Raw genomic sequence first — 20,288 nt, 5'->3', positions numbered from 1 at the left:
CATGCCTACCTTGGCAACTTCTTTCTTCTTTCTTCCTCTTCTTCTTTCTCCTCCTTCTCCTTCTCCTCCTCCTTCTTTCCTTCTCCTCCTCTACTTTGTGCCATTACTGGAGGCTTGAACTCAGGTCCTGGATGCTGTCCCTTAGCTTTTTCACTTGATGGTTCTCTCTAGGCTACATCCCTAGGTTCTCTTTATTTATTTATTTTTGGTCCGGTCGTGGGGCCTGAACTCTGGGCCTGGGCGCTGTCCCTCAGCTCTTCAGCTCAAGGCTAGCACTCTACCACTTGAGCCACAGCGCCACTTCCGGCTTTTTTTCATTTTTGCTTATGTGGTGCTGAGGAATCGAACCCAGGGCCTCAGGCATGCAAGGCAAGCGCTCTACCACTGAGCCACCTTCCCAGCCCCCCTAGGTTCTCTTTATACTTTCTTTTTTTTTTTTTTTTTTTTGTCGGTCGTGGGGCTTGAACTCTGGGCCTGGGCGCTGTCCCTCAGCTCTTCAGCTCAAGGCGAGCGCTCTACCACTTGAGCTACAGCGCCACTTCCGGTTTTCTGGTGGTTTATTGGAGATAGGAGTCTCACGGTCTCTCCTGCCCGGGCTGGCTTTGAACCGCGATCCTCAGATCTCAGCCTCCTGAGTAGCTAGGATTACAGGCGTGAGCCACCAGCGCCCGGCGTTCTCTTTATACTTTCTATAGTATAAATTATGGACAATAACTCATTCAACGATGTTTATTGAACATTTACTACGTCATACATATTATTATCATTTCAGACATCACAGCACCTTCTGAGGTAGATATTATCATCTTCCTTTCACAGGTGAGGGAACTGAGAGGCCCAGGGAAGCCTTGTGACTTACCAGGAGTCCGTTAGTGGATGAGACTCAGGGTTGTCCCTTGCATCTGTACTTTCCGCAACAAGCTGTCCAGCTTCCTGCTGGTGACAAGTAGTGAGGGCAGGACTTTGCCCTGACTGAGCCCCTCCCCATAGCTGGTTTCCCTCTTTGCTTACTTCTGAAATAGATAAGGACTGAGTGGATGTTCTTTCCAAAGAGGATGCTCTTCAACCCGGATAATGTAAAAGTGTCAGCTACTTATGTTGTTGGAGCGATACTAAGGAAAAGTTCAGGATTTCTCCCTTCCTTCCTTCCTTCCTTCCCTTCCCTTCTTCCTTCCTGCTTTCCTGCTTTCCTGCCTGCCTCCCTCCCTCCCTCCTTTCCTTCCTTCCTTCCTTCCTTCCTTCCTTCCTTTTTGCTCCTTTCTTCCTTTCTTTGGTGGTGCTAAAGATGGAACCAAGAATAGGTTACATTTTATCACTGAGTTACAACCCCAGCCCTTGGTTTTTTTGTTTTTGTTTTTGTTTTTGTTTTGTTTTGTTTTTGGGGGGGGAGACGGGACAGCGTCTTCACTATGTAAGCTAGGTAGCCTGGCCTGGAACTGGTGATCCTCTGCCTCAGTGCTGGGATAGGATCCTAAGTGTGCACCATTATACTGGGTTGGTTTGGTGTGTGGGGATGGGGGGGGGGGATGTGTGTGTGTAGAGCAAAAGACTAGGGGAGGGGAGGGGATGTCAAGTTTAATCTATTGGAATCTTTACAGGCACTTTTCTTTTTACAATATGGAAACTTGAGGGATCCCTGAGGGATCCCCAAAAGAATGAACTTGAGTTCCCAAGTCCCTGTCTGGGAGCCACCCCTCTGGGCCCAGTGAGTCTTAGATGCCAAAGCCAGGCTTTGGCTCCAACCTGCCTCAGGCTCAGCTGCACTCCTCGAAGATGTCCGGATAGTGTCGAAAGAGCACAGGTGGATCCCGGTCGCCACGCACGGGGGCCCGAGGCACAGCCCGGATTCCAGGCCTACGACCCCGCCGGCCCCCGGAGCAGGAGCGGTGGATCCACTGGTGTGCCTCCACGGCGAACTTTCTCTTGAAGCGCATGCCGCACTCGGGGCAGGGGAAAGGCCGCTCGCCAGAGTGCATGCGCCGGTGGCTGACCAGCAGCGAAGGGTAGGTGAAGCGGCGGCCACAGTCAGTACACACATGGCGCCGCTGGCAGGCCTGGGCATCCACCCCGGGCACTGCCACAGGGGGTTGCGCAGTGGAGACCTGGTCCCGGGCTTCTTTCCTACGCTGTGCTCTGGCTGAGGTCTTGCTGACAGCTGAGTCACGTTTGTGTTTAACCAGCGGTTTGGGCTTCTCCTTCCCAGGTCCCAAGGCTTCTGGCCTTCCCTTGGGTTCCTCTTCCTTCTGGTTTGGAGCATCGCCTGGGAAACGAGAAGAAATTATCCTTTAAAACATTAGGGGTGGGGGAGGGAGAGAGGCCAGTGTCTCATGCCTGTAGTCCTAGCTACTCAGGAGGCTGAGATTTGAGGATCGCAGCCAAGGGCAGACAAGTTCGTGAGACTCTTCAATAAAAACTACTCAGGGAAAAAAAAAAAGCACCCCCGGCCCAGAGTCCAAGCTTCTGGCAAAACAAACAAACAAAAAACCCATTGTGCATCAGAAAATAGGATGCTTTTATTTCTGGTGCAGGGGTGGGAAAAATACCCCCCAGTGACTAACATGCAGCTTTTGGCAAAAGGTCAACCGTTGTCTCTTTCCTCTAGGTTTAAATGGTGAAAACTACATTTAAGTTCCCAGAGGCTTTGGGAGAATCAGTAGATGCATGTTTGTTAAGCTTATCAACAGTGACTAGTATGCCTTCTTCCTTTTCTTTTCTTTCTTTTTTTTTTTTTTTTTTTGTTGTTGTTTTGTGTGCAGGGTAAGATTCACTTTAGATTCACTCTGGAGAGGGTGAAGAGAAAGGAGCCAAACTGCCAACATTTGGGCATTGCCTTTTTGCGATTTTTTTTTTCCTGGCTTGAGGAATGAAAATGACAGACCTGAAGCCACTTCCATTGTGTGTGTGTGTGTGTGTGTGTGTGTGTGTGTGTATTTTGTACTAGGGCTTTAAGTCAAGGCCTAGACACTGTTCTCTCAAGGCTAGTGTGTGTGTGTGTGTGTGTGTGTGTGTGTGTGTGTGTGTGTGTGTGTATTTTGTACTAGGGCTTTAAGTCAAGGCCTAGACACTGTTCTCTCAAGGCTAATGTTCTGCCATTTTAGCCATAGCTTCACTTCCACCTTTTTGGTGGTTAATTGGAGATTAAGAGTCTCAGGAATCCAGGTGCCAGTGGCTCACTCCTGTAATCCTCGCTACTCAGGAGCCTGAGATCTGAGGATCCCAGGTCAAAGCCAGTCAGGGCAGAAAAGTCCATGAGACTCTTATCTCTAATTAATCACAGAAAAAGCTGGAAGTGGCCCTGTGGCTCCAGTGGTAGAGCGCTAGCCTTGAGCAAAAAGGAGCTCAGGAGAAGTACCCAGGCTCAGAGTTGGAGCCCCAGGACCAACCAAAAACAAAGTATCAGGCAGTGAGTCTGGCTTTGAATTAGGATCCTCGGATCTCAGCCTCCTGAGAAGCTAAGATTACAGACATGAGCCACCAATGCCTAGCTCTTAGGGGACATTTTTAGTTCTTGGAAGAGAGTGAGCGATGTTTTCTTTCAGAGACATCTGGAAAACTTCGAAGTTTTAGTTTTCAGCTCTTGATCTACTCTGGTCTCAACCTATGACGACTGTCCCAAGTTCGAAAACTTTGTTCTAGTTTGGTTTTCTTTCTTTCCTCTTCTAGTATCCAATGTCGTTGGGCTCTTTTATTTTCTTTAGGGGTGCTGGGAATTTGGGGACCCTGAAAGAAAACTGCTAAACAGGAAACTCCAGACAACCAAGTTGGGGGGGAGGGGTCCCTTGGAACAACCCCTCACCTCGCAGAGCTCCTCCCAGGTTTTCCCCCTCCTCAGGATCCTGAGCGGCGGGGTTCCAAGCCTCACTCTCCCCTTCCATCCAAGAAATGAGAGCTGGTTTGGGGCCAGGGAGTCCTGGGAGAAAATAGGGATCACATTGCTGGCTTGCAAGGGTGTCGTGGGACGTTGGCATCCCCCTGCGGGGGCGAGGGCACCTCCTCCGAATGCATGCTCAACCTGAACGGGGTCTGCAACGCTCTTGCGTGAAGGAAGCAGATGCGGGATGGAAAGACTCCCGAGGGGTACCCGAAGCCCTGGGCATGGGAGGCGGCTCGTGCTGTTGGGTGGAATGGTGCGGGATTAGGGCTCACGATCCACTCGTGCCCTGTGAACCCGGGTGAGGGAGGAGGGGGGCTCTGACCCGGGGCCTCACCGAGCGCGCCCAGGTGGCCGTAGGTCTCCCGCATCACGTCCCGGTACAGGGCCCTCTGTGCGGGGCGCAGACACCCCCACTCCTCCGGGGAGAAGTACACGGCCACATCCGCGAAGCTCACGGCCCCGGGCTTCCTGCAACCCAGCGGCGGCTCCCCGGGTCCCAGGGCCAGCAGCGGGGCCGGAGGCGGCGCCATCGGGGCTCCGGGCCCCGGGCAGAGGCCGCCTCGTCCCCGGGACCACCGCCCCCTGCTCCCGGCCTCAGCTGTCGCCGTCCTCGGGAAGGGCGGCCCGGGCCCAGGCTCCGCCCCGCCTCGGTAACGGAACGCTGCCGGCGAGGCGAACCGAAGTCCAGGACTGGCAGCTGGGGACGCGGGAGAGCTGATGGGGACAAATAAAACCCCTTGATGTTTTCATGGCCGTTAGGACTGAGACCCCCCGTTAAAGGGCCCGGAAGGCGCCTTCAGAAAAGATGGCGACCACCTGGCTTCAAGTGCCACTGCTTGTAGTTCAGGGGCTGGTGTCTGAGAATATCAAATATGGCTTCTTTTGTCTCAGCCTCCCGTCTGCCCTTAAATTCAGTGGCTGCTACAGGAGATTTTTTTTTTCTTCCCCTTTTTCTTTTCTTCCCGTGGAACTGGGAAGTCTAGGAAACCTTCTTGCCTTCAAGAAAGATGGACGTGCCCGCAGCTTCACACCGTTCTCCCCGCTTGTCTGTGTATACCGGCCGATGATTGGCTGGAACTACGGAAGACACTGTGCGCTGATTGGTTCCTGGCGGGGGCGCGGTTGAAAAAAGATTCTCAGGGCTGAGTCCCGAGGAGGTCCTCCAGCTGGGTAGTTACTTGGGAGCTGCGTCTACAACCGCCTTTCACCTGACGACGGACGGGCATTGGGATCTGGGACCTGGGATCGGGTCCCGGCTCAAGCTTGCAGACGCAGCAGGTACAGCTGCCGAGGGTAGAAGCCAGGGTATGGATTGGCAACTGCAAAAAGCGGTGGTACTGGGGCTTGAATTCAGAGTCTGAACACTTGCCCTTAGCTTTTTCACCCAAGGCTAGCGCTTTATCACTTGGGCACAGCTCAATTATTTATTTATTCATTCATTTGGCGGTTAATTGGAGGTAAAAAGGCTCAGAGAATTTCCTTCCTTGGCTGACTTCGAACCTTAATCCTCAGATCTCAGTCTCCTGAATAGTTAGGATTACGTAGACATGAGCCGCCACTCCTCAGACTCCTTAAACTCTTGAATGTTTGAAGATTTGTATAAGGAGGAACCTAGCTGTTTTCAAACTTCAAAGACAACTGGGTGACTTTATCATATTTTATCTTGAACAATACTATGAAGTATTGCCATTGGCTCCATTCATTATAAGGCAGTAGTGTTGGATTATAGGCTTACAGTCACAGAATATGTGGAGGCTAAGTTTGTTTGGAATTCAAGTCTGCCAATTCAGGAGAGGCTATGTAGTGAAATAAAAACCTTCAGTTTTTTTCTTTCCCAGGCGTGGGCTTGAACTCAGGGCCTGGGCACTGTCCGTGAGCTTCTTTTGCTGAAGGTTAGGCACTCTACCACTTGAACCATAGCACCACTTTTGGCTTTTTCTGTGTATGTGGTACTGAGGAATGGAACCCAGGGTTTCATGCATGCTAGGCAAGCACTCTACCACTAAACCACATTTCCAGCCCTAGTAATCACTTTTTGAACTATGGGGTTCAGAGAGGTAGCCATTGTTAAGACAGGTTTGAGTCAACACCTGTGTGGATGTATTTATTCCTTCAAGTTTCCTCTTCAATAGTAGGATGCCAAGATCTAAATAGGTCAGGAAAGCCAGCCATTCAATTGTTTTTTGTTTTTTGTTTTTTTTTAATTGTATTTTATTTTATTTGAGAACATGCTGTACAGAGGGGCTACAATTACATGGGCAGGATAAATGTTTTTTGTTTTTTTTAATAGTATTTTATTTTATATTTATTTATTATTTATTTTGGGGGATCCGGTTGTGGGGCCTGAACTCTGGGCCTGGGCGCTGTCTCTCAGCTCTTCAGCTCAAGGCAAGTGCTCTACCATTTGAGCCACAGCACCACTTCCAACTTTTTTCTTTTTGCTTATGTGGTGCTGAGGAATTGAACCCAGGGCCTCATGCATGCAAAGCAAGTGCTCTACCACTGAGCCACTTCCCAGCCCCCAGCCATTCAATTGTTAACATAGTAGATCATTACAATAAAAAAATAGACTGAAGGTTTTTCCCATTATAATCCTAGCTACTCAGAGGTGTTTGGGGTTTTTTTGGGGGGGGAGGGGGGTCCAGTCGTGGGGCCTGAACTCTGGGCCTGGGCGCTGTCCCTCAGCTCTTCAGCTCAAGGCTAGCGCTCTACCACTTGAGCCACAGCGCCACTTCTGGCTTTTTTCTTTTTGCTTATGTGGTGCTGAGGAATCGAACCCAGGGCCTAAGGCATGCAAGGCAAGCACTCTACCACTGAGTCACCTTCCCAGCCCCAGAGGTGTTTTGTTTTGAAGCCAAGCTAGACAGAAAAGTCTGTGAGACAACATCTCCAGCAAAAAAAAAAAAGCCAGACTGGGGGTGTGGTTCAAGTGGTAGAACACCAGCTGTGAACCAGAAAGCTAAGTGAGCTTGAAGCCTGGAGTTCACATCCTGGTACTTGAAAAAAAAAAAAAAAAAAGACTGAAGAGACTATGCCTTGATTTCAACTGTCATCACAAATAATTTACTCACAATGTTCCCCAGCATTGTATTTCCAGTTGTTTTGGCCTGAAAACTCATCTTTAGCCAACAGATGCAAAATCCAGAGACCCATGGATAAAAAGACATGCCAACCATTCCCTCAAAAACAGAGAAACCAAGCTGGGCACCAGTGGTTCATGCCTGTCATCCTAGTACTCAGGAGGCTGAGATCTGAGGATCGTGCTTTAAGGCCAGCCCGAGCAGGAAAGTCCGTGAGAATCTTATCTCCAATAAACCACTAGAAAACCGGAAGTGGCACTGTGGCTCAAGCAGTAGAGCGCTCGCCTTGAGATGAAGAGCTGAGGGTAAGTGTCCAGGCCCAGAGTTCAAGCCCCATGACTGGGCAAAAAAAAAAAAAAAATAGAGAAACCAGTCCTGAAGTGTATTAGATTTCATACTTTTGTGTATTCTGTACAGAATGCGCAGAGGGCAGAAGGGTTCCCCCTCCCCCCCTGCCCCCCCCCCAGGCCACTATCTCTATAGTCACCCCCAAGTTTCCTGGGGTGAGCTACTCCTGTGGGACAGACTCACAATTCACAATGTGCCCTCTATCCCAGGATGGGTGTGGTCTTTTTTCTTAGACTGGCATCTAAGTGACCTAGTTTCTGAGGCTAGAAAACAGTATTCAAAGGGAGAGAACAGTCCAGAAAGAAAGGCCAGCTAAATGAATGGTCTGCAGTGGATTACCTCCAAGTGGATCTTCAGGAGCTTTGTGAGTGGAAGTCTCCAGAAACAGGGTTCAGCTTTCAGTTTTTAAAAATAGAAAAGGTTTTAGTTCTAATTTTTAGTACCCTTAGCAGTTTATGAATACAGTCTGATAGTACAGCTTTGCCACTCTCAAAGCAGTTGAACTAAGCCCTGAGTCCTCCATGCTTCCAGAACCTTCTTTTCCTGAGATGTTTCTTGACTCATCTCCCTCATTTATAAACCTGTCTCTTCCTTTCCAGAGAAATCTGATCAACTTGGGTAAGCCCTTTTACCCACACTCCTGGAATATATCCCAAAAGTAAACAAGGGGATCTTGATCTTCCCCAAACACATGTGCTCTGAAAACTGATGCAGCCTGTGGCCACCTCAGCCTCTCCTCACCAGAGCAAGGAACCTACTAATATGCCTTCAGCCTGCATTCTTGCAGCTTGTGCCACACTGGCTGCAGGAGGATGGGCCGGACACTGAGCAGCAGAGAGGGGAGTATGTGAAGTGGAGGCCTCAGACCAGGCAAGGATAGGTCTTCTCACCTATGATCATGCCTGTGGCTGGCCAGCAAGTAGGGTTAGGTGCAGTGGCTCTTGCAGTTGGGGAATGGGTAAGGGTTCTCCCTCGTGTGAGCCCACCATGGATGGCTAAGAAGGCCAGAAGTGGCACCCATCCTCTGAGCATGGGTAGGGCTTTTTCCCAGGAGTGGGTGAACCAGAGCTAGAGCAGTGCGGGGAGAAATGAGCCTGGCTGATCACAGGAAAAAGGCCTCTCCCTGGTATAGACCCAGTGGTAGGTAGCTGACCAAAAGGGAAGGGTAGCTGAAGCTAGGGCCACAGTTGGAGTAAGAGTAGGGTGCTCTGGCACCTGGAATGTCCCTGAGCCCCATGGCTTGATGGGGCTCTACCAAGGGGTGGGCACTTCTAACAGAACTAGAACCAGGTAGCATGCCAGCTGGCAGCCTCTCCTGGAGAGGCTCTTTTTGTTTTGAATTCTTCTTCAACCCTTCTTTCTCATTCTTATTTCAGGATCCTGAGATGGGGAGAAAGAGAACCTGAAATGGCAGTGTATTCCAGGATATACCCTAGAAGAGAGATAAACAGAGTACATGGCCCTCTGGGAGCTTGGTTGAGTGGCGCCACAGGAAGCCCTGAAAGCTACCCTGGAGTGCAAGCAAATTCCATTGTCTGAGTATAAACATAGGAGGATCATGAACATTGGAGAGAGTGGGAGAAGAGTCAACAATACTGAATCCCAGCTCTGTTTCAGGCACTAAGGACAGCAGTGGTCCCAGTCATGGACCTTTCAGGCTGGAACCTGATTGAAGAGTATAAAATCTTCATCAAATAGACTTAAATGACCCTCCCTGCTGCCATTTAGGCCATCACCAATTTGGTGATGGACTGGAGGGAAGACTTGGGAACATTTGTTACGACATAATGGCTTCAGGGAAAATATTCTGCCTTTGTTTTAACATCTGATGAGCCAAGTGCTGGTGGCACATGCCTGTAATCATAGCTACTCAGGAGGCTGAGATCTGAGAATCAGGATTCAAAGCCAGCCTGGGCAGGAACTTCCATGAGACTATCTCCATTAAACCACTAGAAAACCGGAAGTGGCACTGTGGCTCAAGCAGTAGAGCGCTGGCCTTGAGCTGAAGAGCGCAGGGAGAGTGCCCAAGCCCAGAGTTCAAGCCCCATGACTGACCCAAAAAAAAAAAATCCAGAAGTGCTGTGGCTCAAGTGGTAGAGCACTAGCCCTGAGGAAAAACAAAAATCTATGAAGCATTCTCACCCACATTGTGATCTACATGATATCCAAGAATAACACAACTTCATTTTATCACACTCCAATTCCTTGACTTCTCAGGACACTCTAAGTCTATTTTGCATTAAACTGAAGTTATCCAGTATGAGCGATTGGTTCACAATAGCTGTTCTCTCCAGCTGTCTTGATGTCAGAACTTGGTTAAGGTGCAGGAAAACTAAGGCGACTTCGGTGGGGGCAGTGTGCACTGAGAATGGGAATTGGGTTTGAAATAAAGTCCCTGTTACCTTTCCCTGCCCCAGCTGACAGCTAGTGGGCTCTCTCCCTCTGGATCCTAGGTTTCTGAGATCCAAATCTCCCACCTCTTCTTCCACCTGTGAGATAAAAGCAGGTTTGAGGCCTGAAAATCCTGCAAAGGAGAAAACTGAGCTTAGATCGGAACACACATGGGGCATGGAGGGGATGAGTCGGTTTCCTCGGTGGCCTCTAGGAACACATTACTGGAGGATCTAGCCCTCATCCAGCGCTTGGGATCTTGTCCTGGTATCCGGAAGGCCCTCTGTGGCCCCGCCTCCTCGGAATCCCGCCCTTAACCAACATGGTGCCTCTCTGGCGTCAACATCCCTTGCTTTGCCCTCTGCCCTTACGTGTGGAAGAGGAGACATTGACTGGAGGTTGGCTCCCACAGTTCAACCGACTGATAGATAACGTGCGTTGATTGGACAGTGCCGCGGGAAGAAGGAGCGCTGTGAATGGTCTTTCCGGAGCGGCCTGTTTAAAAGGCTGAGGCTGAAGAAGCCACAAGCCGGGGGAGTGGCGGGAGCCGCAGAGACACCCGGGCTGGGAGAAAGATGGATTGACGCTGCTCCCTTCTTCGATGAAATTTCTTGCAGACAGGTCCAGGTAGCCAAGACTCCCTGGTGAGTAAACTGAGACCGGTTTGGAATAAGGTATTGTTACCTGATTTACAGCAGTCCTTGGGATGGGTATAACACACACACACACACACACACACACACGTTACTCACATCTCATTAAATTTATTTGTGTAATGGAAGTGTATCTGTTTTTATTCAGACTTTGTATTCTGCTCTGAAATAAATGGGAAGGAGTGACTGATCAAGAAGCACTAGATGGGGGGCTGGGAAGGTGGCTCAGTGGTAGAGCGCTTGCCTCACATGCACGAGGCCCTGAGTTCGATTGCTCAGCACCACATAAGCAGAAAAAGCTGGAAGTGGTGCTGTGGCTCAAGTGGTGGAGCGCTAACATTGAGCTGAAGAGCTGAGGGACAGCACAGGCGGGGAGTTCAGGCCACACAATGGGGGGGGGGAAGCACTAGATGCAGAAATAGATGTTAAATGATAACCCCCAATCCAGGCACAGGTGGCTCACGCCTGTAATCCTAGCTGCTTGGGAAGCTGACATCTGAAAATCGCAGTTCGAAGCCAGCCTAGGCAGGAAAGTTTGTGAGACTCTTACCTCCAGATAACCAGCAAAAAGCCAGAAGTGAAGGTATGGTTCAAGTGGTAGAACACTAACCTTGAATGAAAAAATCTAAAGAGAGAAGCCCTAGTGTCAGCGGGCATGCACCTATGTGTGTGTGTGTGTGTGCGTGCACACACACACACACACACACACACACACAATGTACAACTATTTGAAGTTTAGAACAGAAAAATAGAAATTGCCAATTGTACAGGCTAGGAATGTGATAAAACACTTAACCTAGCATTCATCCTGGCACTTATCTGTGCAAGACCCCAAGTTCCATTCCCCAGCAACACACATAGCAATTGGAATAATGCAAATTCTTAGTTTGATATAACAATGTTAATTCCTTTGATGTAATCTACAAAAACTATAGTACAAAGCCGGGCCCTGTAGCTCATGCCTGTAATTCTACTTGAGGCTGAGATCTGAGGATTGTGGTTCAATGGCTTTTCCCTGGCAGGAAAAATCTATGAGACTTTTACCTCCAATAAACCACTCAGAAAACCCAAAGTGTGCTGTGGCTCAAGTGGTAGAGTGCTAGCCTTGAGCTGAAGAGTACAGGGGCAGTGCCCAGGCCCAGAGTTCAAGCCCCATGACCAACAAAAATTGCTGAAAGGATGTTGAGCTCACTGGATACTGGGCATGGATCATGTCTGCAATGGGCCCTGACTGGGCGTCACAAAGAGACTAGGAAATCGATCTCATCTTTGTACTCCACAGACCACAGGATAGAAATTGGCTATCAGTGGCTTCCAAGTTTTATGAAGTACAGTCCATGCTCAGAGGAAGTTATAAAATTCCTACAGGAGGAATCATGTGTGCTAGCCTGTTTATGTGAAACTGGTAAGTTCCAACACAGAAGGCTAATGAAAAAGGTATTGGTTTACATCCCAACGGGTCTTTGCTCAGGCAGGGTGTTTCCCTGGTCCGAGGGGCTGTATCTTAACATCAAACTTTTTCTCAGTCCAGAAAAACTAGATATACATTTTTTAAATAGTAATTCCACAAGAAACCTAATTCATTCATCAGACTTTTAATGACACCCAATGTGGATTACCCCTTCCGGGAAAGCAGTTATCCAAGGAGAAACAAACAGTTCCAATGACAACCTGCTGAACACCTGAACAGAGGCAATTACAAAATGCTATGTTCTCTAGTCAGTCTCCCTCTCTGAGGATGAGATCAGAGCTGCAGGAAGAAGCAAAGAAGAGTAGAATAATGACCCATTCCAGCTGTTGGAATGAGTCATGTTTGGAAATTCCAATTTGATGCAGCTGCCCAAGGTAAAGGGGTCGGCTATGTTCACACTGAATCATAAAGCTTTATTTAGGAGGCATATCACAAAGAGTAAGAGACTGCTTCCTGGCCCCACTGGAGGTCAAGGAGGGAGGGAGGGAGGGAGGCGTGGACAGTTTTATGAAACTCTTCTTTGTATTCAATTACCTCTCTACCTTCCTTAATGATCTCACTTTATGGGGGAAAAAATGCTGACTGAGGCCTCATGGAAGAGAAGAGTAAGATCCATTAGTCAAGAATCTTCCAATTAGCTACCTAGATTTATTCCAAGTCCACCAGATGAAGTATAGTAATCCAGTCCCGTTTTTACCTCTTGCAGCTAGACCATAGGTCCCCCATAACACCACACTTCTCCCAGAGTTTACTGTGCTTATGTTTCATGCCCAACTTGAGCCAGTTTTCCAGAAACAAGGTGGAGAAGATTTAGCTTTATCACATTTAAAAGGTCAGGGCAGTTAGATGTCTGTCAGCCAAGAGACCTCTGGTTTGCAGTTTCCCCTAAACCAGTACAGCCTGGAGTTGCTAAAAATCAGTGCAGACCAGGAAGGTGTACAGTGAACAAGGTATGCTGTCTTTTTACTTTTATATGACAAAGCAACTTTTTTTTTTTAAGGCCTATTCTGAGGCAGATGAAGCATGGAACTGAAACCATCTGTGAGTCGTGGAGCTTGAACTAAGGGCCTGGACACTGTCCCTGAGCTTTTCTGCTCAAGGCTAGTGCTCTACCACTTCAGCCACAACTCTACTTCCGGTTTTATTGGCCGTTATTTGGCGGTAAGAGTCTTAAGGGCTTTTCACTCCCAGCCTGGCTTTGAATCACAATCCTCAGATCTCAGCCTCCTGAGTAGTTAGGATGACAGGTCTGAGCCACTAGCACCCAGCTTGAAACCATCTTTAGGGAGTGATTAACCTAACATAGTGACACAGACCTGCAGTCCCAGCTATGCAGGAGGATATCTTGAGTTCAGGAGTTAGAGACCATCCTTGGTGAGATCCCATTCTCCAAAGGAAATGAATTATTGCAATTTAACCTGGCAACCTAGAGGCAAAGTAGTTGTGGTTATCTTAACAGCTGCCATGTAGATGAAGTATGAAACATCATATAGGCCAGGTGTATAGAGCAGGACATGGTACTTCACCTCCTAAAGATCAGCATGATCCCACAATGAGATGACCTGCCTTGTGAGGTAGTGAGCTCCCTGTCAAAGAAGGTGTACAAGCAAGCAATAGATCACTTGGCAGGAGTGTTGTAGAAAGTGGGCTAGACCAAGTTTTTCAGTTTGGTATGGAGACAGTAAGGAGCAGGTGCCACTCCTGACTGCATGCAAGGGGACAGAGATTAACTGTCTGCAAACTAGAAAAGCAGCCTTGAAATAGATGGGGCAACTTTTAACCCAGTACCAGTTACACAGATTACTTCAGAAACTAACCCAATAATGTCCCATCTCCGAATGGGACTGTTGTAGGTTTAGTAAGGCATCCGGTGTAGTGGAATATACTAAAGTTCCGATGTGTACGCTAGGAGGCCTGGGTTTTAGTTCTGACTCTGCCCTGTATGGCCTAGAGCTCTGCCTGCCTTTTCCCGGACTCTTCTGCGAAGATGAAGTGAACCAGCCGATCATCCTTTCCATCCTAAAGGGCGCCGCCTTTCTGGCTGGGGCCCCCCACGGCGGATCTAGGGCTCCGGTTTGGGACCTTGGGGCTACACTTATGAACCGCCAGAGACCACCTCTGGCGGAAGCATCGCCCACACTCGAGGCAGGGGAAAGGCTTCTCCCCGGTGTGCAGGAGCTGGTGCTGGGCCAGGTGGCTCCACTGGGCGAAGCGCTTGGAGCAAAGGTCACAGGCGTAGGGCCGCTCGCCCGAGTGCACGCGCCGGTGGCTGGCCAGCAGCGAGGGGTAGGCGAAGCGGCGGCCGCAGTCCTCGCAGGCGTGCAGCTTCTCCTCCGTGTGCGTGCTGCGGTGGATGGCGAGGGAGCCGCTCCGGCGGAAGGCACGGCCGCAGTCGGGGCAGGGGTAGGGCTTCTCCCCGGTGTGCAGGAGCTGGTGCTGCAGCAGCGTGCTGCGCTGGGAGAAGCGCGCCTGGCAGTGCTCGCAGGCGTAGGGCCGCTCGCCTGAGTGCACGCGCCGGTGGCTGACCAGGCGCGAGGACGAGGAGAAGCGGCGCTCGCAGTCCGGGCACGGGTAGGGCTTCTCGCCGGTGTGGATGCGCTGGTGGATGACCAGGGCCGTGCGCTGGCGGAAGCGGCGGCTGCACTCTGGGCAGGTGTAGGGCTTCTCGCCCGTGTGCGTGCGCTGGTGGATGGCCAACAGGGACGGGTAGGCGAAGCGACGGCCGCAGCTGGGGCACTGGTGCGGCTTCTCGCCCGTGTGCGTGGTCCGGTGATTGGCCAGGGAGCGGCTCCTGCGGAAGCAGCGGCCGCAGTCAGGGCAGTGGTAGGGTTTCTCGCCGGTATGGATGACCTGGTGTTGGGAGAGGTTCTTGCGCTGGGAGAAACGTTTGCCACACTGGTCACAAACGTAGGGACATTCACCGGAGTGAGCCCGCCGGTGACTGACCAGCAGGGATGGGTAGGAAAAGCGGCGCCCGCAATCGGGGCACGGGTAAGGCTTCTTCAGGTTCTGGGCACACTTGTGGCTCTCCAGGGCGTGGCTATCGGGGAAAGTGCAGCCACAGTCGGGGCAAATGGGACCCCCAGACGTCTGCCTGGGGACCAGTCGAGGTTTGCTGGGCCTCCGCCCTCGTTTCCCCTTCCGGGGTGCCTCCTTAGGTGGGAGTACGTCCTTCTCCCCATTCTTCCTTCTGGTCTCTATAAGGACATGGAGAAAAGTTAGTTTTAACCACTACCAGCCTTCTATTCTTGCCTATGACAATACAGGTTATAAAACCAACACACTCAGTCCCTGTCCTCAAATGTTGGTGTCAGAGACAGCTAAGTGTGAGACACTCTTATGGAAACGAGGAGGGTACTGAGCCAGCTCGGAGGTCAGGGAAGAGAAACAACATTCTTTGGAGTGTGGATGTAGTTCGTTGTTTATGAAGACACAGTAACAGGAACAGAAGGAAGTCAAAATCCTACCATGCTCCCCATTTACTCTGTAGAAGCCATGCTTAATTTCTTCTGTGTTTTGCTTTTTTGTTTGTTTTGTTTTGCCAGTCCTGGGACTTTAACTAGGGCCTGGGCACTGTCCCTGAGCTTCTTTTGCTCAAGGCTAGCACTCTCCCACTAGAGCCCCAGCGCCATTTCTGGCTTTTTCTGCTTATATGGAACTGAGAAATCAAACTCAGGGTTTCATTCATGCTAGACAGGCACTCTACCACTAAGCCACATTGCCTGCCCTCTTCTAATACACTAATACACAAATACACTATTCCTACTCTTTCTTACAGAAAGACAGCATGTATACCCTTTATAATAATTTACTGCACCTTCATTATTTCCACTTATACACTAAAGATCTTTTTATGTCAGCACATGTACTTATTTTGAAATTGTAAAAAACAAATCTATGTGTTAGGCAAATGCTCTACTACTGAGTCCCAACTCCACTCCAACTTTTTTTCTTTTTCTTTTTCTTTTTTTTTTAACAGTGCTGGGGTTTGAACTCAGAACCTTGCCCTTATGTGGTCTGCCACAGAGAAGGCCTGTAGCCTTCTCTGCTTTAGATTGTTTTTGATAGGGTCTCATGTTTTTGCCCACCAGCTTCAGACCAAGATTATCCTATGTCTGCCTCCCAGGTAGCTATAATTAGAGGCTTGTTCTCTCTATTTTTTTTAAAAAAAAGTTTATTCCTTTTTTCTTTAATACATAATTCTCACTATGTAGTCCAGACTGGACTCAAATTCTGGATCCTCCTGCTTCAGCCTCCTGAATGCTGTAATGCAGTGTATGTATCCCACTTGCCATAACAGTGTAAGAAAGCCTGAAATGGGCTCTCTCTGGCCCTTGCTTCCAAGATGATGAAAAAAAGAAGGAACAACGGTCGAGCCAAAAAGGGCTGAGGCCATGTGCAGCCTATTAGCTGCACAAACTGCACCTGATGCATGATGCATGCCTAAGGACAAGGCCATTAAGAAGTTTTGTCATTCGGAATATAGTAGAGGCCACAGCCGGTAGGGACATTTCCAAAGTGAGTGTCTTCGAAGCTTATGTTCTTCCCAAGCTCTATGTGAAGCTCCATTACTGCGTGAGTTGTGCCATTCACAGCAAGGTGGTCAGGAATGGATCTCGTGAAGCCCAGAAAGATCGAACACCCCCACCTCAATTTAGATCTGTTGGTACTGCTCCACAGCCTCCACCAAAACCAATGTAAGGAGCTGGATACTTGCAGACTTCAGAAAACCTGTCTTCTAGGGAAAACAAAAAGAAATAAAATGGAAATTATACTTAAGAAAGAAAGAAAGGGGCTGGGAAGGTGGCTCAGTGGTAGAGTGCTTGCCTTGCATGCATGAGGCCCTGGGTTTGATTCCTCAGCACCACATAAACAGAAAAAGCTGGAAGTGGTGCTTTGGCTCAAGTGGTAGGGCACTAGCCTTAAGCTGAACTGCTGAGGGACAGTGCTCAGGCCCAGAGTTCAGGCCCCACGACCGACAAAAAACAAAAAACAAAAAACAAAACAAAAAAAAAAAAAAACAAGAAAGAAAGAAAGAAAGCCAGCCTGAAATGGGGGGCTGGGAAGGTGGCTCAATGGTGGAGTGCTTGCCTCACATGCATGAGGCCCTGGGTTCAATTTCTCAGCACTACATAAACAGAAAAAGCTGGAAATGGAGCTGTGAGTCAAGTGGTGGAGAGCTCGCCTTCAGATGAAGAGCTGAGAGACAGCACCCAGACCCAGAGTTCAAGCCTTACGACCAACCAAAATAACAAAGCCTGAAATGGGACAGGCGCCTGTGGCTCACACCTATAATCCTATTCAGGAGGCTGAGATCTGAGGATCATTGCTGAAAGCCAGTTCTAAACAGACAAATCCTTGGGGCTCTTATTCTCCAATTAACTAGCAAAAAGTTGGAACTGGAAGCAGAGCTCAAGTGGTGGAGCACCAGCTGAGTGAAAAAGCCAATTGGGAGCAGAAAGCCCTGAGTTCAACCCTTAGTACTGGCACAATAAATACGTAGTGTAAAATTGTATGTTATTTATGTAGTTATGTACCTATTTAATATTGCATAAAATGATTAGATATGAACCTCTGAGATATACCCTTGACATTCGAGAACCTGGCAGAGAAAGTATAGTCCACGGTTCCATTTGCTTCTGTGATGGAAGCCTTGTCTTCCACTACTTAAGGTCCTGCTGCCATAACTGCAAGAGGGGGCTCAGGCATCCATGCAGTGTTACCCCATAACCCAAGCCCAGAAATGGATACACTTAGGGTCCCTCAACCAGGACCCAAATTCAAGGAAAGGAGACAGGAGAGGAGGCAATCTTTCCACTTGCTCATTTATACAGTGGGGTACTGCAGGTGGTTATTTAAAGACTGATCGAGGAATCTGCACGGTGATCGACCCTACACCACCAGAAACAATATTCTGAAATGAGCAGAATGGGACCAAGGTCTGGCCCTGGCCAGACCGAACTCTGGCCTGAGTTATAACGTTAACAGGAGGGCTGCAGACTCTCCAAGGTTGTTTGTTTTGTTTCTTTTTCTTTTACCACTCACTTCTCTGGACTGTTACCCCTTTCCGGTACTCCTGTGGATCTAGAGCAGCCGGTTCCCAATTCTCGGTATTTCGCTCCAACCAGGAGATGAGGGATGGCTTGGGACCTGCACACCCTGGGGAAGGAGAACTAGTCAGAGGGTGAGCCTCGAGATCACCAACGACAGGTGCACCTGCCGCGCCCCTGCCCCTCCCCTAACAACCAGATCGCGGCCCGGCCGTTCCCAGCCCTCCTCCACCCCCGCCCCCCGGCTCCTCCGTCCCCCTCGGGCCCGCGGAAGCGGATTGGGCCGGGCCTCACCGAGCGCGCCCAGGAGGCCGTAAGTCTCGCGCATCACGTCCCGGTACAGGGCCCTCTGCGTGGGCCGCAGACACCCCCACTCCTCCGGGGAGAAGTACACGGCCACGTCCGCGAACTTCAAGGCCCTCGGCCTCCTTCCCCTTCTCCGGCTAGGCCGGGCCTCTCCTGGCCCCGGTGCGGGGAGCGGAGCCGATGGCGGCGCCATTGGACCCGAGAAGCTGGCCCCACGGCCTGCCCCGTCCCGGCCTCGGCCCTTGGGCGCGGAGGACCCCGAGGTTCAGGAGCCTCGGCCGGACTGGGGCTGAACGTGGCGGGAGAAGCCCGGAGGGAGTCGGAGCCGCCCGCCCGCGGGGCTAACGGAAACCTCTCGTTGTAATTCAGGAAACTCCTAGCCGAACTTGGGGGAAAGGCACCGGAAGATGCCTTCAGGGAAAATGGCGGCGCTGCTACTGCACCGCCTTTGCCTGGAACACGGGCAGCTTCCAGCTATCGATTTTATTGACCAGAGCGCCATGCCGGCTTCCTAACCTCTTTGCCCTAAAGTGTAATGGCGCTGCAAGCGGGCCTCGCGCCCCTTTTCCCCGCCCTTCCTATTGCAACTGTCTATTGGGCAGAAGCTGAGCATCGAGCGTCCTGATTGGTTGATGGCCACAGCGGCCCGTTTGAACGAAGCCAACGGACGCGTAAGGGCAGGAAGCTGGACCGTGAGTGTAGGGAGAGTGCTGCGAGATCAGAAATGAGTTGCGGGGATCTGGGATCGGGGAAGAAACTCTCCCACTGTTTTCCACGGCTCGCTTGCAGATTTGTAACCGTTTTTAGTGCAAAAGGCCCCAACTCCGCGAGTCCCAAACTCGGTCACTAGAGTATACCCGCTTAGAAAGGAAATTTAATCATCGCGGCGAGGGAAAAAACGAAGGAGTGATCCCGTCCCCTCCCCATACCATCTTCTAGAGGCTTACAGAAACTGAAGTTTTGTTTTGTTTTTGGTGCCAATCCTGGGGCTTACACTGGGGCCTGGGCGCTGTCCCTGGGCAGTTTTGGTCAAGGCTGGAGCTTTACCACTGGAGCCAGAGCGCCATTTATAACATATTAGAGTCTATTGGAGGTAAGAGTCTCAAAGACATTACTGCCTGGGATGGCTTTGAACTACGATCTCAGCCTCTTGAGAGCTAGGATTACGGAAGGAGCCCGGCATCATATAAGATTAAAAAATATATATTATTATAAAAAGTGATGTTCATGGGCTGGGAAGGTGGCTCAGTGGTAGAGTGCTCGCCTTGCATGCATGAGGCCCTGGGTTCAGTTCCTCAGCCCCACATAAGCAGAAAAAGCCAGAAGTGGCTCTGTGGCTCAAGTGGTAGCGTGCTAGCCTTGACTGGAGGAGCTCAGGGACAGTGCCCAGGCCCCAAGACCGACAAAAGAAAAACAAAAAGTGGTGTACAGAAGGGTTACACTTACATAAGTCAGGTATATTTTAAGTTTTAAAGGGAGACCAAGGAAGGGTCTGAAGTATACACAGCTGATATAGCAGATAATCTTGGCTAGATCAATGGTCTGATTGATCATCTTTGTTCTGGTTTTGCAGAAATTTTAGGAAAGTTGTTACAGCTGGCATCATTTGAAAGGAGCAATCTGGTTCCAATGAAATGATTGTTCCTGCCCTTGGGTGCCTCATCATTAAGATAATTGGGGCCTGTTTTGAGAAGCCCCTTGCTGTAGCTTCTGCTGGTTTCTATCCCCCTTATGAAGTTATTTATTGGATCAGCCGTGTCCTTCCTGGAATCCAAGGCAACTGCGAGAGAAACTTAAGAGGAAAAGTTTAAAAAGCATAAATAGAGGCCCAGAGAGGAGCAAAGTAGGGTTAGGCCAGTGATCAATGTCCTCCTTTGAACTTAGCTTGTCTCTGAAAGAAGGAAGGATTTAAGTTTGGCCAGAATGAGCAGAAATCACCCTAGATTCTTTTTTGTGACTTTCTCACAGGAGCATTTGCTTTGGATGATGGTTACTGTCTATGTTGCCCTTTTGGGAAGAGATTTAACTTTAGCGTTTTCTGAAAGCAAACACCATGCCTGCTAGATTATTAGACTTTGCCAGAGAATCACGCAGACCTCCAGCAAGCCCCTTCTC

The 20,288-nt window shown here is 49.8% G+C and overlaps 2 protein-coding genes and 1 long non-coding RNA gene across 7 annotated transcripts; 1 reads left to right on the top strand and 2 right to left on the bottom strand.

The window, feature by feature from the left end:
• Positions 1-667: 667 nt before the first annotated feature.
• LOC138814966 (zinc finger protein 688-like) lies at positions 668-4,822 on the bottom strand. Of its 3 annotated transcripts, XM_070004128.1 has the most exons (4): positions 4,209-4,285; positions 4,013-4,112; positions 3,797-3,910; positions 668-2,260 (listed from the first exon to the last, which is right to left on the bottom strand). In XM_070004128.1, the coding sequence occupies exons 2-4, from the start codon at positions 4,095-4,097 to the stop codon at positions 1,755-1,757; spliced, it is 705 nt and encodes a 234-aa protein (XP_069860229.1). In that variant the 5' UTR covers positions 4,098-4,112; positions 4,209-4,285; the 3' UTR covers positions 668-1,754. The 3 variants fall into 3 exon arrangements, with proteins under 3 accessions (XP_069860229.1, XP_069860228.1, XP_069860230.1); XM_070004127.1 differs by lacking the exon at positions 4,013-4,112 and having other exon boundaries at positions 4,209-4,822; XM_070004129.1 differs by lacking the exons at positions 3,797-3,910; positions 4,013-4,112 and having other exon boundaries at positions 4,209-4,822.
• Positions 4,823-4,853: 31 nt separating this feature from the next.
• Positions 4,854-10,438, top strand: LOC138814967 (uncharacterized). 3 transcript variants are annotated; one of them, XR_011368141.1, is made up of 4 exons: positions 4,854-5,152; positions 6,958-7,259; positions 7,902-7,920; positions 8,679-10,438. It is a non-coding gene; the product is annotated as an uncharacterized lncRNA (long non-coding RNA). The 3 variants fall into 3 exon arrangements; XR_011368140.1 differs by having other exon boundaries at positions 7,902-8,172; XR_011368143.1 differs by lacking the exon at positions 7,902-7,920 and having other exon boundaries at positions 4,902-5,152.
• A 2,179-nt stretch (positions 10,439-12,617) lies between these two features.
• LOC138814964 (zinc finger protein 689) lies at positions 12,618-18,689 on the bottom strand. The gene is made up of 3 exons (XM_070004126.1): positions 18,162-18,689; positions 17,863-17,976; positions 12,618-15,014 (listed from the first exon to the last, which is right to left on the bottom strand). Exons 1-3 carry the CDS (start codon positions 18,364-18,366, stop codon positions 13,837-13,839), a joined length of 1,497 nt encoding a protein of 498 aa, XP_069860227.1. The 5' UTR covers positions 18,367-18,689; the 3' UTR covers positions 12,618-13,836.
• Between the last annotated feature and the right edge of the window lie 1,599 nt (positions 18,690-20,288).

This window comes from Dipodomys merriami, unplaced genomic scaffold, assembly GCF_024711535.1.
Source record: "Dipodomys merriami isolate MVZ:Mamm:240054 unplaced genomic scaffold, mDipMer1.0.p SCAF_62, whole genome shotgun sequence".
Taxonomy (NCBI): domain Eukaryota; kingdom Metazoa; phylum Chordata; class Mammalia; order Rodentia; family Heteromyidae; genus Dipodomys; species Dipodomys merriami.
The sequence above is the reverse complement of the archived record's forward strand: the minus strand, read 5'-3'. Positions and strand labels throughout refer to the sequence as shown.

Bases quoted from the DNA above. Each gene is read 5' to 3' on its own strand.
- LOC138814966 (XM_070004127.1), bottom strand. From the start codon at position 4,404: ATGGCGCCGCCTCCGGCCCCGCTGCTGGCCCTGGGACCCGGGGAGCCG. The intron at 3,911-4,208 runs GTGAGGCCCCGG...ATTTTCTCCCAG, and splicing joins CGGCCACCTGGGCGCGCTCG to GACTCCCTGGCCCCAAACCA. The intron at 2,261-3,796 runs GTGAGGGGTTGT...CTCGTTTCCCAG, and splicing joins CCTGGGAGGAGCTCTGCGAG to GCGATGCTCCAAACCAGAAG.
- LOC138814964 (XM_070004126.1), bottom strand. From the start codon at position 18,366: ATGGCGCCGCCATCGGCTCCGCTCCCCGCACCGGGGCCAGGAGAGGCC. The intron at 17,977-18,161 runs GTGAGGCCCGGC...CTCCTTCCCCAG, and splicing joins CGGCCTCCTGGGCGCGCTCG to GGTGTGCAGGTCCCAAGCCA. The intron at 15,015-17,862 runs GTGAGTGGTAAA...ATGTCCTTATAG, and splicing joins AGGGGTAACAGTCCAGAGAA to AGACCAGAAGGAAGAATGGG.